General features: G+C 33.8%; 1 protein-coding gene across 2 annotated transcripts in view; it reads right to left on the bottom strand.

Moving 5' to 3' along the window:
• The window catches only part of GMPS (guanine monophosphate synthase), a 61,951-nt gene that overhangs the window by 23,626 nt on the left and 21,181 nt on the right, over window positions 1-17,144 (bottom strand). For both annotated transcript variants that reach the window (XM_011379298.2, XM_011379304.2), the window contains exons 2-5: window positions 15,215-15,396; window positions 12,201-12,315; window positions 8,458-8,555; window positions 6,520-6,623 (exon numbers count right to left, since the gene is read on the bottom strand). In XM_011379298.2, the coding sequence (XP_011377600.1) occupies window positions 6,520-6,623; window positions 8,458-8,555; window positions 12,201-12,315; window positions 15,215-15,396 (499 nt within the window). The remainder of the gene's footprint in view (window positions 1-6,519; window positions 6,624-8,457; window positions 8,556-12,200; window positions 12,316-15,214; window positions 15,397-17,144) is intronic.

Raw genomic sequence — 17,144 nt, 5'->3', positions numbered from 1 at the left:
ATCAGCCTAACCTGCTAGGGTTTTAAAGGAGCCTAAGTGACCGGGGAGAAAGGATATACCCAACTCCAGCCCATTCTAGTCATCCTGTCCCATCGAACAAGGGGAAAAAAATAAGGACTTCTTTAGTCCTCAGTCCAGGTGAATAGGCTCCCTAAGAGACTGAGACCTACTCATAAGATTATAGAATATTATCCCTCACCCCCAGCATGTTACCATCACATATTAAGGCCTATTTTCAGCAATTCCTTTTACCTAGTATATCATGTCTGGCTACTAAGAAAAAAATTACAAGACATACTACAAGGCAAAACAGAATTTGAAGAGATAGAGCAAGCAATAGAACTAGACTCAGATATCACAGGGATGTTGAAATTATCGGATTCAGAATTTTAAAAAGCTATGATTAAGAAGCTAACAACTCTAATGGATAAAGTATAGAATGCAAGAACAAATGGGAAATGTAAACAGCAATAGAAATTCTAACAAGGGACCAAAAAGAAATGTTAAGATCAAAACACTGTAATAGAATGAAGAATGCCCTTGATGGGCTTATTAGCAGAATGGACATGGATGAGAAAATAATCTCTGAGCTACAGAATATCTCAATAGAAATGGCCAAAAAATGGCCAAAAGGAGAGGAAAAAAAAAAAAAAAAACCAGAACAGAATACCCAAGAACTGTAGGATAAGTAAAAAAGATGTAAGATACATATAATAGGAATTCCAGAAGAAAGAGATGAAAGAACAGAAATAATATTTAAAACAACAATAAACAACAACTTCTCCAAATTAATGTCAGACACCATGCCACAGCCTCAGGAAGCTCAGAAAATACTGAGCAGGACAAATACCAAAACAAACAAAAAACCACCCCACAGCTAGCCTTATCATTTTCAAACTACAGAAAAGCAAAGATGAAGGAAAAATCTTGAAAGAAGCCAGAGGAAAATAACACCTTATATATAGAGCAAAGATAAGAATTATATCCAACTTCTCCTCACAAACCATGGAAGCAGAAGAGAGTGGAGTGAAATGTTGATAGAAATACATTCTTCTCAAGTGCACATGAAAACATTCTCCAGGATAACCATATGTAAGCCACAAAACAAGTCATATTAACTTTAAGAAGACTAATATATTAAGCATCTTTTCCAACCACAACAATAAACTAGAAATCAATTACGAGAAAACTAGAAAATTCACAGATACATGTAGATTAAACAACATGCTCATGAAAAACCAATGAGTCAAAGAAATCAAAAGAGAAATTTTTAAAATCTTGAGAAAAATAAAAATGAAAAACCACCACTAAAACTATGAGATGCAGCAAAAGCAATGAACGATTTAAGAGGAAAGTTTATAGCAATTAACACTTATATTGAGAAAAATTAAAGCTCTCAAATAAATAACCTAACTTTATACCTCAAGGAACTAGAAAAAGAACAAACGAAGCCTAAAGTTACTAGGAGAATGGAAATTACAAAGATCAGAAAAAAAACGAATAGAAGAGAGCCTAAAAATATAATAGAAAAGGTCAATTAAACTAAGAGCTAGTCTTTTGAAAAGACCAAGAAAAAAGAATAAAGTAAAATTTAAAATGAAAAAGGAGACATAACAACAGATATCAAAGAAATACAAAGGATCCTAAGAGACTACTATAAACAATTATACCAACAAATTAGATAACCTAGAATAGATAAATTTCTAGAAACATATAACCTACCAGTACTTACCAGTACTGAATGAATCAAGAATAGAAATTTTGAAAAGACCAATTATTAGTAAGGAGATTGAACTGGTAATCAAAACCTCCCATTAAACCTACCCCCGCCCCCGCCACACCCCCGCAAAAAACCATATGGCTTCATTGGTGAATTCTACCAAACATTTAAAGAAGACTATCAACTCTTATCCAACTCTTCCAAAAAAACAGAAGATAAGGGAACACTTACAAACTCACTCCATAAGGTCACTACCCTGATACCAAAGCCAGACAAGGATACTGCAAGAAAAGAAAATCATAGGCCAATATCCCTGATAAACACAGATACAAAAATACTCAACGAAATATTAATAATCTGAATTCAACAATACATTAAAAGGATCATACACCATCATCAGGTGTGATTTATTTCAGGGATGCAAGGATGGGTCAATATATGCAAATCAATCAATGGGATACACCACATTAATAAAATAAAGGATAAAAATCATATGATCTTCTCAACAGATGCAGAAAAAGCATCAGACAAAATCCACCACTCGAAATCACAGTTAACAACATGATCAATGGTGAAAAGCTCAAAGCTTTTCTAAGATCATAAAGAAGACAAGGATGCCTACTCTGGCCACTTTTATTCAACAGTACTGGAAGTCCTAGCCACAGCAATCAGGCAAGAAAAAGAAAAGTCTTCCAAAACTGAAAAGACAAATAGTATGGAGGTTCCACAAAAAAATTAAAAATAGAACTACGCTATACTCTGGCAATCCTACCTCTGGGTATATATCCAAAAGAAATGAAATCATTATCTCAAAGAGATCTGTATGTTCACTGCAGCATTAATCACAATAGCAAAGACATGGAAACAAACTTAAGTGTCTACTGATAGATGAATGGATAAAGAAAATGTGACACACACACTGGATTATGCAGCCTTTAATAAAAGAAAATCCTGTCATTTGCAGCAATACAGATGAACTTGGAGGACATTATGCTAAGTGAAATAAACCAAAGACAAATAAATACTGCATAGTATTGCTTCTATGTGGAATCTTAAAAAAAATAAAATAAAAATAAAAAATAAAAAGCCAAACTCAGAAACAGAAAGCAGAAAGTGACTGCCAGGGGCTGGAGGCTGAGGGCTAAAAAAGGGTTGGTAAAAGGGTACAAACTTTCAGTTCTAAGACGAATAAAGTCTAAGGAGCTAATGTATAACATGGTAACTAAGAGTTAACAACACTTTACTGGCTAACTGAAATTTGCTAAGAGAGTAGAACTTAAATGTGCAATATTGTGATTTATAGGAAATAATTTGGTTTTCGTCCATAGTACCTGGCTCACAGCTCCCAACACCCTTGGAATTTCCTAAGTGACGAGAGCTTAAAGGTGTCTCTTATGTTAAACTGACTTTTGAAATGCACCTAAGGATGTGAGCCAACCATGTTATTGGGTTGAAACTTGAAACTTTCAGCCCCAGCCCCTTGACCTCCAGGGAGGGGTGAGGAGGATGGAGGTTGAATTAATCCCCAGTGGACAATGATTTAACCAATCATGCCTATGTAATGAAGCCTCCATGAAAACCAAAAAGCATGGGGTTCAGAAAGCTTCCAAGTTGGTGAACATGTGGAGATCTAGGGGACAGTGTCTGGAGAGGGCATGAAAGCTCTGTGTACTTTCCCCACACCTTGCATTACACATCTCTTCCATCTGGCTCTTCCTAGGTTATAACCTTTTATAATAAATTGGTGATCTAGTAAGTAAAATGCTTCTTTAAGTTCTGTGAGTTGTTCTAGAAAATTATCGAACCAAAGTTGTGGGAACCTCTAATTTATAGCCAGTTGGTCAGAAGTACAAGTAACAACCTGGAATTACAAATGGCATCTGAAGTTCAAGGAGTGGGGGTCATTGGAACCTCCAATCCTCAGTCAATCCATCAATCTAGGCTTGTAAATGGTAATAATCTTGTGGGACTGAGCCCTCAATCTATAGAACCTATGCTATGTTTAGATAAATAGTGTTAGAATTTAGTTGAATTCTCAGACACCTCGCTAGTGTACAAGAATTGCTTGCTGGTGTAGGAAACAAGCCCCCTCCCCCCACACATATACTCCCACGTACACTGGAAATTGTTCTGAAAACACTAAAAAATAGCAAAAACAGTGCTTGGAGGGAAACTTATAACTTAATGTATATATTAGAACAGAAGATTTAAAATCAATCATCTAGGCTTCCACTTCAGGAAATGAGAAAAAGTGGGGCAAATTAAATCCAAAGTAAGCAAAAGAAATAATAAAAATTAAAGCAGAAATCAATGAAGTCAAAAACAGGCAATCAGTGGAGGAAAGAAAATCAACAAAACCAAAACCCCGTTCTTTCGAAAGATCCATAAATTAATAAGCCTCTGGTCAGGTTAAATGAAAAAAAAAAAAAAAAGAGACACAAATTACTAATTTTAGAAATGAAAGAAGGAATATCATTACAGATTCCATGGACATTAAAGTTATAATAAAGGAATACTGTGAACAGCTCTGTCCACAAATTTTATAACCTAGATAATACGGACCAATTCTTTGAAAGACACAATTTACCAAAACTCTGACAAGAAGAAATAGATACTCTGAATAGGCCTAGATTTATAAAAGAAATTACACAATCCTATCAATATATGCAGAAAAAGTATCTGAAAAAATCCAACACCTATTCATGATAAAAATTCACTAAACTAAGACCAGAGGGGAACTTCTTCAACTTGTTTAAAAACTATCTTCTAAAAACCTTCAGCTAACATCATACTTAACAGTGAGAAACTTAAAACGTCCCTACTAAGGTCAGGAACAAGGCAAGGATGTTCCTTATCACCACTGCTTTTCGACATCGTACTAAAAGTCCTAGCTAATGCAAAAAGACAAGGAAATAAACAGCATACAAATTGGGAAAGACAAATAAAACTGTATTTGTTCACAGGGGACGTGATTATCTATATAAAAAAACCTGAAAGAAATCAATAAAAAGAACTCCTAGAATAAGTGATTAGGTAGGGTAATGGAATACAGGTTAACACCAAAAGTTCATTGCATTCCTATCTACCATCAACGAACAAGTGGAAATTGATATTTAAAACACAATTAACATTAGCACCCCGAAAAAAAAATGAAATACTTAGGTATAAATCTAACAAAATATGTACAAGATCTCTATGAGAATCCAATGACTCCTGACCCCTTCCATCTCTGCCACACTGTTCCTTACACCACTCTTTCCTGATTATCACCACAGGTTCCTCGCTACTTCTACATTTGACCCGGTCTTTTTTCTCCTCACTGTAGCCAGATTAATCCTCACATTAGATCACATTTCTCCTTTATTCAAAATTCCACCTCACTATGAGTAAAGATGTTTTTGTAATGGCCTCAAAGGTACTGTGTTCTGGTACCCAACAATCTCTCTGGCCTCAACTTCTACCACTCTCCTCTATGTTTACTCCACTCCGACCACGTAGTCTCCTTGCTGTTCAACCATGATCGCATCTCAGAAACTTTGTACTGCTCTTTCCTTCTCCCCCAAATATCCAGAAGAGTCAGCACTTACTTCCTTAATGTCTAATGTCATCTTAGGGAACTACTCTCCTGAATATCTGATATAAAACATTAACAACCCTAATTACACATACTCTACAACACTCCTCTCTTCCCCTATTTTTTCAATGCACTTAATAAATACTGACACCTGATATATTCTGTATTTGTTTGTATACTGTCTGTCCCATCCCTTCCTCTAACCAAAATGTTATATAAAGATTTTGTTCATTTTGTATCCTTGGCACCTAAAACTGTGCCTAACACATAGTAGGTACTCAAATATTTGCTGAATGAATAAAAATACATAAGCCATCCACCACTGTTAATCTTTCATATGAAGTCAGAATATTTCAATATGAAAACCATTCTTGATCATTCTCATGCTAATATATAAGTCTGTGAAGTAACTGACAGATTACTCAATTCAGTTTACTCATGACAAATCTTTTTCTCAACTTGTTATTTAAATATGGCATTTCAAACAAAAAGAATTTCATTGATAAACCCACTTTTTTCTTCTACTGATTTCTAGGACCACTGGTGATTATTTACATTACTGTTATTCACGTAAGCAGATGTTTACAAACTGGAAGAAAATTAATTCTTCTTCCTCCAAAAAGGAGAGAACAAAAATGATTTTAGAGCACAGGATGGCAAACTTTCTACAGAGAGCTAGACAGTAAAACTTTTAGGCTCTGTGAAACACAGTCTCCCTCTTTTGTTATAACTCTTTAATGTAAAAATCATTCTTAGTTCCTGGACATACAAAAATAGGCTACTGGCTAGATTTGATCCAGAGGTCATAATTTGCCTACCCTGGTTCAAAGAAATGTCCTGAGTGCTTAGTCTAGTATTTTACAGACACCCAAGATACATGACTACATACACCTAAGAAAGGCACTTAAAAAGGCAATTATGAATATAGCATGTTAGAAAGATGGACAATTCTCAAATTTTTCCTGAGCTGTAAAAGTATAGCTGCTATGTTTTATGTCTGAAAAACTTATGTTAGGATAAATGTTTTTTAAAATACTTCAGAGCAAACTAGTACATGACTTCTAGATAATCCTTCTAATATTAAATTCCCTTCACAAATTATTGGTTAATCCTATGACATTTATATCTTTAAAAAAAATTAAGAAAAATCAAAAATAGTACCTCATACAGAAACATATTCTTAGACTCTTTAGATAAATTTTTAAAAATGAAATCTGAATTTCACCTGCCACGATGTTCCCAGAACGCGCCACAACCTTGAATCCATCAGCTACTTTGTCTACACTATCTCCATGGGTAAGCAAAACAATTTCTTCTTTCTGAAGGCTCCTAAACATACAAAAAGTAAAACACAGCACACAAATACCTTAATTACAGACATGATTAAGAGGTTCTTCTGCTTTACTTTATTCAGCTTTGAGAAATAACTGACATAACATTGTGTAAGTTTAAGCTATACAACACGATGATGTGATTTTATGTGTGTGTGTGTATACATACATATCACAATAAGGTTAATTAACACATCCATCATTTCACATAGTTAACCGTTTTGTGTGTGGTGAGAACATTAAAGATCGATATACGCACTCCCATGTTTATTACAGCAGTACTCAAAATAGCCAAGATACGGAAACAACCCGAATGCCCATCAACAAATGAATGGATAAAAAATATATGGTACATATACAATATGGAATATTATTTGGCCATGAGAAAGGAAGATATCCTCTCATTTGCAACAACATGGATGAACCTTGAGCACATTATGCTAAGTGAAATAAGTCAGAGAAAGACAAGTACTGTATTATACCACTTATATGCAGAATCTAAAACAGTTAAACCTATAAAACAGAGTGAAATAGTGGTTCCAAGGGACTGGGGCATTGGGGGCAGGATGGGTAAGAGTAATGGTGTTTAAAGGTATAAACTTATAAGGAGTAGTAAATAAGCCACAGGATCTAATGTACAGTATGGTGAATATAGACAATAACATTATGCTCTATGTAATGTGATATCATTATATCAGTATTCATATTACAGTATTTAAATATTTCAAAGTAATATGTTGTATACCATAAACTTATACAATATTACACATCAAATTTACTCAATTAAAAAAAATTCTGATCTGTCCAATTTGGAGAAAACTATTCATTAAGAATTAATTTAGGTACGAATCAATGGAATCTTTAAGGATTTATGTTAATAAAATAAACCTATAATTAAAAATAATTAGCACAGGTAAAAAAAGGATAATAAAAACTACATGTGCTCATTAACAGACATCAGCCTACAATTTACAGATGTAATGCAAATAGAGGGAAATGTGGTTTTAAAATAAAAATTTAGGTCATAAAGAAGCAAGTAAGTAATCAATAGTCCATCAAAATGGGCTTTCCCCAAAACACAGAAAAACCCCAAAAGGGAAGCATGTGACTAAAATATAAGTTTTCTGGTGTTTCAGAAAACTGAATGAAAACTCAGTGATTTTTTTAGTAAAGCAGAAGATAAATAATTCTAGGAAGCCAGTGAACAGCTCATTCACCAACTTTTACATAGATTAAAGCTATAGCACCTAACCTACTAACATGCAGCAATAAAATCAATTAATACATTCACCATAATAAAAAAGATAGCAATTCCAGGTATTCTCAATGTAGAAAAGTGACAAGAAAGCAAACACAACACATATTAAGTAATGAGTCCAATAAATGGTACCTTACTAAATACCCAGCAAGAATGTGGTGAGGGAAAAGTATACGAATGCATTTGGCAGATGCAGGGCAGTTTAAAATGGTATCCATTCACTATATCTGGCACATTCATGTTTAGAAGCACATTCTACCAGCAAGTGAAAAGGGAAAATTGCAAATGTTGGCATTATAATATGCAATCCCAAGTAGGTGTCCAAGACTGCAGAGGTGCTTTTAAATTATGTTACAAGTGCTTTTCTTATGCTCACTTACCATCACTACCAAACTCTGCTGTCTTGACACACTCAATTGGAAGACAAATAAAATACTATGACAATTACATCTTTGGCCAGTGGCCTTAACTTTGTCTTAAAGAGTTTGGAATCTCCAATTTTGAAGCATATAATCCCAACTTTAAACTAGTTACTCTACCACCATTCTTATTCATCTAAAAATATCTGTAATACCTGAATAACGAGCATGTGTTATCCACACTAATACTGAAGACTCCATCTTCTCTAACGCTTTTTTTGTGCACAGTACCTCCAAATACTTTATTCATCATCTGTTCAAAGAGAAAATAAATTGATGTAAACATAAATCAAAAGAAAATTATCCATTCTGTTATGCTAATTTAATAATTTATATTCCTTGTTTTCAAGATATGAATAAAATTTGCTTCTATACAGTCAATAAACCTCGTGTACCTCTGCCTCCCCTAATCTGCAGTTCTTATTTAGATGACAGCTGAGTGATCAAGATAACCAATGCTGTTGGAACGCTACACAATTTAAAAGTCCATAAAGTCTTAATTAAAGGCTTTTTTAAAGCCAATGGCTTGCAGTAAAGTTTAAAGCTATCTTACCTGTTGAGGCAGCTTTCACGCTTATTTTTGGTTCCAGACTACATTACTTAAGGTTGAAAGTGCAAGGAATTGAACAATCAGCTAAGTGTGTGTTTGTGGGAGGAGGGGATAACTTTCCGATAATAAAACGATTTGCGTCTTACTGAATTTTTGTTTTAATATTCTATTTTGGCTTAAAGAGGGAAATAACAAAATTCAGGAAAAGTGTTACCTCTGGTGGGAAGAAAGAAGAATGTGAAGAAAAATATAAAGGAAGTGGGAGTTAAATCAGTAATAGAGATAAAAGGAGAAAAAAGCAAATAATTTTTTCTTCTAAAGAATTATTTTTCCGTCTTTCTTCCTAATTAATTAATAGGAAGAATTAAAAGGAAATAATTAGAAAGGCTGTGACAAGAGCGTCTAGTTAATGGGAAAATACAGTACATAAGAGGTTGAAATTACTAAAATTTCAGGATGCCATGGAGGGCAAAGGTACACACTAGAGACCTTAGGTTCTAAAATTACCCAAATAATAGTCACTAAGAAGTGCCAGTCCTTTACAAACAGCCTATTAGCTAGATGGTATCATCTAGATCAATATTTTATGTAAAAAGACAATTTCTGCCTAAAAGACCATCATCAGCCAATTCCATTATCCTACTATGAAAGCTAGGATGGCATAAAGGCAAAATTTTTTGCACATTTAACATGAGCAGGCCTGGCTCTGGCTACCATAAGATACATATTGAATGACAGAAAAATTTGGCCTTACAATTACATAGAGGACATAATGGAGAAACAGTCAGCCAAGATCACTTAAATTAAGGAAGCATTTTCCAGACCTATTTAACTATAAGTGGGTGCTTAAAAAAAAATCTTGTGAGACTCTTCTTTACAGAATGTTATAATGCCTCTCAATATACTAAAAACCATTTAACTTAATTATAAGTTGCACTATATAATTAATATTGACTACTGTGGCAAGGAGATCAATAAATTATGTAAATATATTCTGAGGCCAAGGTACATTTAAAAAGTGAGCCAATTTCCAACATTCAACTCAATCAAGATGCAGGCTCTAAGAAAATATATTCATTAGAATACTAAGTGGGAAAATCTAAAAATAAGTTATTACCCAAGTCAAATTCATAATTACCATTTGGCTTTTCAGAGAACATTAACGGGAGAAAAAGAGCCTTTTACTCTAAAAATCCTTGTCTGCCTAAAGAAAATATCCATTGTTGTAAATTCTGTACTTTGTACTTCACGTAATTTTTAGTGATCAGTATTTCCTCTAAATCAAAGTGGTAACCATAACAAACAATTAGCAAAAAATGAAGTCTTGCTAAAAGTGTTTTATAGACCAGTGATTTTTAATATCCTGCTTTTATATCAAAAATAAAAATAAAAATACTTGCATTCTTATGTGAACATTGATTTATATGTCTTCCCTTCACTGAGAGCTCCAGAGTCAGCTAGAAGAAAATACACTGGTCTGTTCACTTTCTACTTTTTACAGCTTTCCTCTGTGCAATATTCATATTAAAGCACAGCAGTTTCAACCAGATTGTTATTTTTAAATGACTCCGTTTTGCCCACTTACAAAAATTTAAATTATCTTCAATCCAAAGACTTATACAACTCAGTCATTGGGAGGAAAAAAATACAAAATCTTTATTATTAAGACTGTAATGTAATTTAATGTAAGAAATTAAAAATTAACAGCTAATTTTCAATAATCAAATAGAGAGGACCAGAATATAACGAGGAAATTAATAAGCTGACATTTTAATTAACACCTATCCCATTTTGATCAATTAAGATCTCACAATTATATTAATTCCACTTGTATTGTGACTGTCATCCCTTCCACTTTTGTATGTGCTAGGCCAAACAGGGGGCACAGGGAAAAGAGGTCAAGACAATTGACAAACAAGTAAATCCACAGTCACTATATTTATTTGGTTATTCTTATCATAGCAGAAAATTCTGAGTTAAAAGAAGAATTACATTGCTTCTGACATCAGAAAAGGCAAAATACTATAAAATGTCAATTAATAATATTATATTACTCAAGGAATACTTTCTCAGTTAACTCAATTTTCAGATGATCTGGTTAAATAAGGTACACTGTCAAAAATTATCTCAACTAGAAAGTCATTTTGCTTATAATCACCAAGGACAATGTTTCTTAAATGTATTTATTTGAATTCCCACCTCCTTAGTAAACAGATCTTACTAAATAAATCATTATTTGATAAGTGAGAATTCAGCACGTAACTAGCTCAGTGTTATCTTTCTATCATCTTATTCAATAATCACATTCTACTTCTCTGGTAAACCTATGCTACTTAAAAATAAACTAAGCAAAAAAGGTATTAGAACAGCCAAAATGAGTTTCTAAACATTTAACTCACAGAAGAATAGCTTAGTTCAAGACCACAACTAGTACCTATTTATTCTTGTTTTTGATACAACTCCAAAGTACAAATAATTATTAATTAGTATTACAGTGGAGACACCTGCAGACACCATCATAACCACATGATCAAAATTAACATCATTTGTCATGGCACAAATCAATATCATGTGTCTTCTAATGAGATGCTGAGAAGACCAGAGCATCACTTTTGTGGTAATCCTGCCAAAAATATATGACCTGGATGTTATAATGAGGAAACATAAAACAAACCAAAATTGAAGAATATTCTAAAAAGTAACTGGAATGTACTTAAAAAAAAAAAAAAAAAAAACTGTCTAGGTCATGAAAGAGAAGGAAAGACTGGGGAATGGGTCCAAACTAAAGGAGCCTAGAAAGTCAAGACAACTAAATAGAACACATAGTCCTGGACTGGATCTGGGACTTGCAAAGGATGTTAATGAGACAATGAATCATGAATAGAACCTATGGATTAGATGCTAACACTGAATCAATGTTAACTTTGTGATTTTAATAGCTGTACTGTGGTTATGTAGGAAAGGGTCCTAGTACTTAGGAAATACAAAAAGTAAAAAGACATGTCTTACCTTCAAATGCTTAAAAATGTTGACAATTGGGAAATTAAGCAAAAGTATACAGAAGCTCTGTGTACTGTTTCTGCTGCTTTTATGTATATTTGAATGTTTGAGTTGTTTGGTTTTTTAATGGACAGTGTTGTGTTGTATGCAGTAATATATTACTTTTCTGGAAATAGATTCCCACTCATATTAGTTCTGCTATACTTAGTGTAGCAACTCATAAACAGTTATAATGTGTATAAATTATCTCAAACAACTAAATATCTTAAATACTCTAAATACCAGTAAGATAGGAGTCCCAAACAGAACAAAATTAAGTCAATTCTTAAGTCAAATTCACTGATGTACCTGCATGCCATAGCAAATTCCAAGAACAGGCTTGCCAATAGTGAATATTGCTGGATCAAACCAGGGAGCATCTTCTGCATACACAGAATTAGGTCCTCCAGATATGATAATAGCACTGTGGATTTAAGGAAGAACAGTCACTGAAGAACCTCTCATTTCTAATTTTTATACAAAGTCTACAGATTCCAAGATTTTATGTTTTCAGTATATTACAGAATATCCAGATTCTATCGCAGCTAATTAATATTATCCCACACAGCTTAATTATTCTACTTTATTACACTGTGTGGAAGTCTATCAATTCGTTTACCTGTTAATAAGCACAAACTTCTAAATATATAAATACCAATGCTTTTATCTATGAAGGTTAGCAATGAATTTGTTTTCTTTTCCTCATCAAGAGAGGAAGTAAAGAGAATTCTAAAGGGAGAAGGAAAAAATATAGGTCCTTCAGGGAGTCAAGGAGTAAAAGCAGGTCACAAAAGGACAACTGAAGGTATTATGAAGGGCCCTGAATGACTCAGGGTAAAATACTCTACAACAAAGAATAGCGGAAGGTGAAAAATTACCTAACTTTGCCTGTTTAAAACCTGCCCAACACCCTCTACAGTTTTACCTGAGACTCAGGAAAGGGAGCTAACATCAATTGTGCCCCATATGCCCTGCTCCCAGAACCCATGTCAATATTATAACTTAGTTACGTTACAATTTACAGAGCATTCTATGGCTTAACTTGGAAGTCAAACTATTAGTATAAAGGAAGCTGCAAACTGAGACCTATGTTCCTCACCTGGCCACTGATATATCTAATTTGGCCCTCTGCATTCACTCAAAAAAACTTAGAACATCTTAATACTATTATGAATTTTACGTAAAAATTCAAATTCCTGGATTTTCTTTAGGAAATGAAGGGGGAAAAAATCTGGCAACACTGAGCCATCACTCTCAGAGCATGGCTACAAATAACTGGAATCACAGAGACATGCACCATTACAGGACTTATGTTCTACTTATATAATGCAGGCATGCTTATGCCCTTTACTCAATTAAAGGTACCCTCAGGCTCATTTTAAGCATGAGTTTGTAGGAATCCTGATTTACATATATTTCTAAAGGAAAATGCATCCCAAGATCCAACCAAAATCTACTTACAAAATTAGATTACAACTCACTTTATAATTAGTGGCTGCCTGCCATGTAAAAACATACAAACTAAAATACTAAAGCTATAATACATCCAGAACAATAATATAACAAAGATCAAATTCATAAAAATTACTCAGCAAGCTAAGGCTTTTTTATATGATAAATGCTAACATCTTTTAAGATAACAATTTTAAAGGGTTGTGGGGTTAGCCCTAAGGGTAGCTATGTAACCTAGCTCCCTAAAACTGCAGAAACTAAAATTCTATAAAACATATTTAATAATCATGACCTCTAGAATTTCAGTATGCTGTATATAGTTTTATAAAGGCTAATAACCATCATGGGACTGCCCAGCATCCCTCATTAACCTGATAAGCAACTCAAGGCTCTAAGATTCTTAATACCGGAAAAGGCAACAGTCTTAGTCAAGGATAAAACTCAAGCAGTTCTTAAACCAATTATGAAAATTCTTATCTTAATAAGTCTTGAGAAAAGTTAATCACTCGTTCTGAGTCTTCTATTTCTACCCTGCTATTATTTTTAAAGTAACTTGCAATTACAAGGTCAATAAGCCATAAGCCATTCCAGACAGAAATTTTTTGTTATCAGGAAGATCAAGGTTCTAAAAACAGGTAGGTTAAGATGTCTCTTCTGTCATAAAACTAACATTTATTCTAGAAAAAGGGTGTTCAAATAGACATCTCAACAGAGAGGACTATAGTAATAAAAGCCACAATGCTATAGTTCCTATTCTCCTACACAGAAAAGCTCTAGGCACAAGTAGGGCCCAGGAACTACTTGTTTATGATCAGGTGATTAAAAAAACCCAAAAAACAATTAGACCTCTATTGCCAAGTATTTGTCCACCTATTTTAAAATAATTATCTGGATTAGTTTGCTGGAGATTTGTTGGTTTGTTTTGGGTGGGGGAAATAAAGAAGCTTGGATTTGACAGAGAGCCATTCAGATTTCTCACAAAGTTTTTGATTCCCCTAAAACTGGTTCTCGCTGGCGTGTGGAGACAGGTGACTTGATGAACTCAAGACTCCCATCTTCCTCTAAAATTCTAGTTTAAAAAAGATAGCTGTTTTAATCTGTATCCTAGGACTAGAACAGAGTTAAATTTGCTTATCTGACTTCCCATTCACTCTATTTCACAATCACAGGATAATGTATACATGTTATAGTCTTTAAAAGTTATTTTTTTTCCATTAAACAAATGTTTAAAAAAACATGATACTTTGGAAGAAACATAGCATTAACATTTAAGAGCCAATTAAAGATATAAACTGCAGTTGCTTACTTCTGAATAACAAAGAACAGTAATTCCATGACAAAAGGTATAGTACTAACTAGAAATAGTTGTTAAAAGAAGAAACTGTATACAAGTTGGTTATCGTTTTGACTATTCTAAGAGTACAAGCTGTGGAATCAGCCCTTATATTGGGCTTACAAAATCTTATTTTCGAATTAGTTTCTTAGGATAGGAAGCAAGGGAGACTTGCTATACACGGAGTTCTCATTTAGGAATTCCAGTCACTACATAGTTCTTTGATCAAATGTTCTGGGATCAGTGAATGAATGAATGACCATAATAGCTATGTTTTAGTCTGACCCAGAAATCCTATACGACATAACATATTCAAATTATAAGTTTTTATAACTGTGCCATTAAAATTAAGGTAATATTTTTAACTGAAAAACAAATTCTTCCTTTAAATTTTTAAAAATCGGAACTATGGGAAATTTCTTGTAAAACCATTCCATGTCTTATAGTCATAAAAAATGCACTGCCCAAGCAAAATGATAATAAAATAGCCCACAATCTAAGCTCAGTCTCCTCAGAAAAACGTAAGTGAAAAGTCTACCGGAATCCTTGCTCTTTTATAGCAAATGCTGGTGTTTCCAAGGGGAAGATTTCAGACTGCACGAACAGCTCCCGCACTCTCCGGTCTATGACTTTCCCGTACTGCGCGCCAGCATCCAGAATGACAACGGCTCCTTCGTAGCGGTGGCAGCCATCCTTCAGGTCTCCTCCAGCATTCTCCACCTGCGAATATTAATACAAATATCCTAATTAGGAAAATTCGAGCTACTTTAAAAAGCAACAGTCACTGCCAGCCAAAACACACAGAAACAAAAACTGTTAGGGCTGTCTTAGTTGCCAATTAAAAATGCTTCTTTTAAAGTGAAGATTTTATACATATTCGTATACCGGCATACATAAACTTTAATAAAAGCTACCATTTGACTATGTGATACAGTCACTTTACGTATAATGCATCTTATGTGCATTATCTAATAATATGGTAAGCACCAACCCAGTTGCACCAAAATAGTCCTGGTTTATGCCTGTTATACTGGCATTATTACTAATAGTGCCTCCTTCAAATCTAAAAAGCATCCCATTTAGATCATAAATTATATGGTCACCTTATCTAATATTCACAGCATTCCTATGAGGGATAGATTGATGAGAAACTGTAAAGTTTGCTGCCAGAGTATAAGCATTTCCAAATTTACTTTATTAGAATTCTTTGTATTAACTGAGTAAAATGATATATATAGAATGTAACTCATAACACTAAAATTTTATTTTTATTCAATTTATTGGGGTGACATTGGTTAATAAAATTATACAGGTTTCAAGTGTACAATTCTATAATACATCATCTATATATTGCACTGAGTGTTCACCACCCAAAGTCAAATCTCCTTCCGTCACCATATGTTTGACCCCCTTCATTCTTTTCTACCTCCCCACCTCCTTTCCCTCTGGTAACCACTAAACTGTTGTCTGTGTCTATGAGTTTTTGTTTGTTGCTTTCAGTTTTGTATACCACATGAGTGAAATCATATGGTTCTCAACTTTTTCCGTCCAAATTATTTCGCTTAGCATATTCTTAAGATCCATCCATGTTGTCACAAATGGCAGTATTTCATCTTTTCTCGTGGCTAAGTAATATTCCATTGTATACACGTACCACATCGTCTCTCTATCCAATCATCTATCGAAGGACATTTCAGTTGTCTCTGTGTATTGACCACTGTAAATAATGCTGCAATTAACATACGGGTATATGTTTTTAAAAATAAACATTTTTAAATTTGGGGGGAGGTAGATACCCAGAGAGTGATTGCTGGATTACATGGTAATTCTATTCTTAATTTTTTTTTTGAGGAACTTCCATACTGTTTTCCATAGTGACTGTACCAATTTACATTCCCACCAGCAATATATGAAAGAGTTCCCTTTTCCCCACGACCTTTCTGACACTTGTTATTGTCTTGTTGATGATAGCCATTCTAACAGGTATGAGGTGGTCTCTCATTGTGGTTCTGATTTCCATTTCGCTAATAGCTAGTGAAGTTGAACATCTTTCCATGTGTCTGTTGGCTGTTTGTATGTCTTCTTGAGAGAAGTGTCTGTTCAGGTCCTTTATTCATTTTTTAAATGGATTTTTTGTTGCTGTTGAGTTGTATGAGTTCTTTATATATTTTGGATATTAGCCTGCAATCGGAGGTATTCTTTGCAAATAACAATCTTCTCCCATTCAGTTGATTGCCTCTTTGCTTTGTTGATGGTTTCTTCTGCTGTGCAAAGCTTTTTAGTTTGCCTTTACTTTTTTGTCTTTACTTCCCTTGCTTTTGAGGTCAAATTCATAAAATTCTAAGACCACGGTCCATGAGGTTATAACCCATGTTTTCGTCTATGCATTTTATTGTTTTAGGTCTTATATTTAGGTCTTTGATCCATTTTGAGTTAATTTTTGTGTATGGTGACAAACAGTTTAGTTT

The sequence above is a fragment of the Pteropus vampyrus genome, unplaced genomic scaffold, assembly GCF_000151845.1.
Source record: "Pteropus vampyrus isolate Shadow unplaced genomic scaffold, Pvam_2.0 Scaffold12, whole genome shotgun sequence".
NCBI classification, from domain to species: Eukaryota; Metazoa; Chordata; class Mammalia; order Chiroptera; family Pteropodidae; genus Pteropus; species Pteropus vampyrus.
Note: the sequence above shows the minus strand (reverse complement) of the source record. Positions and strands in the feature narration are given on the sequence as shown.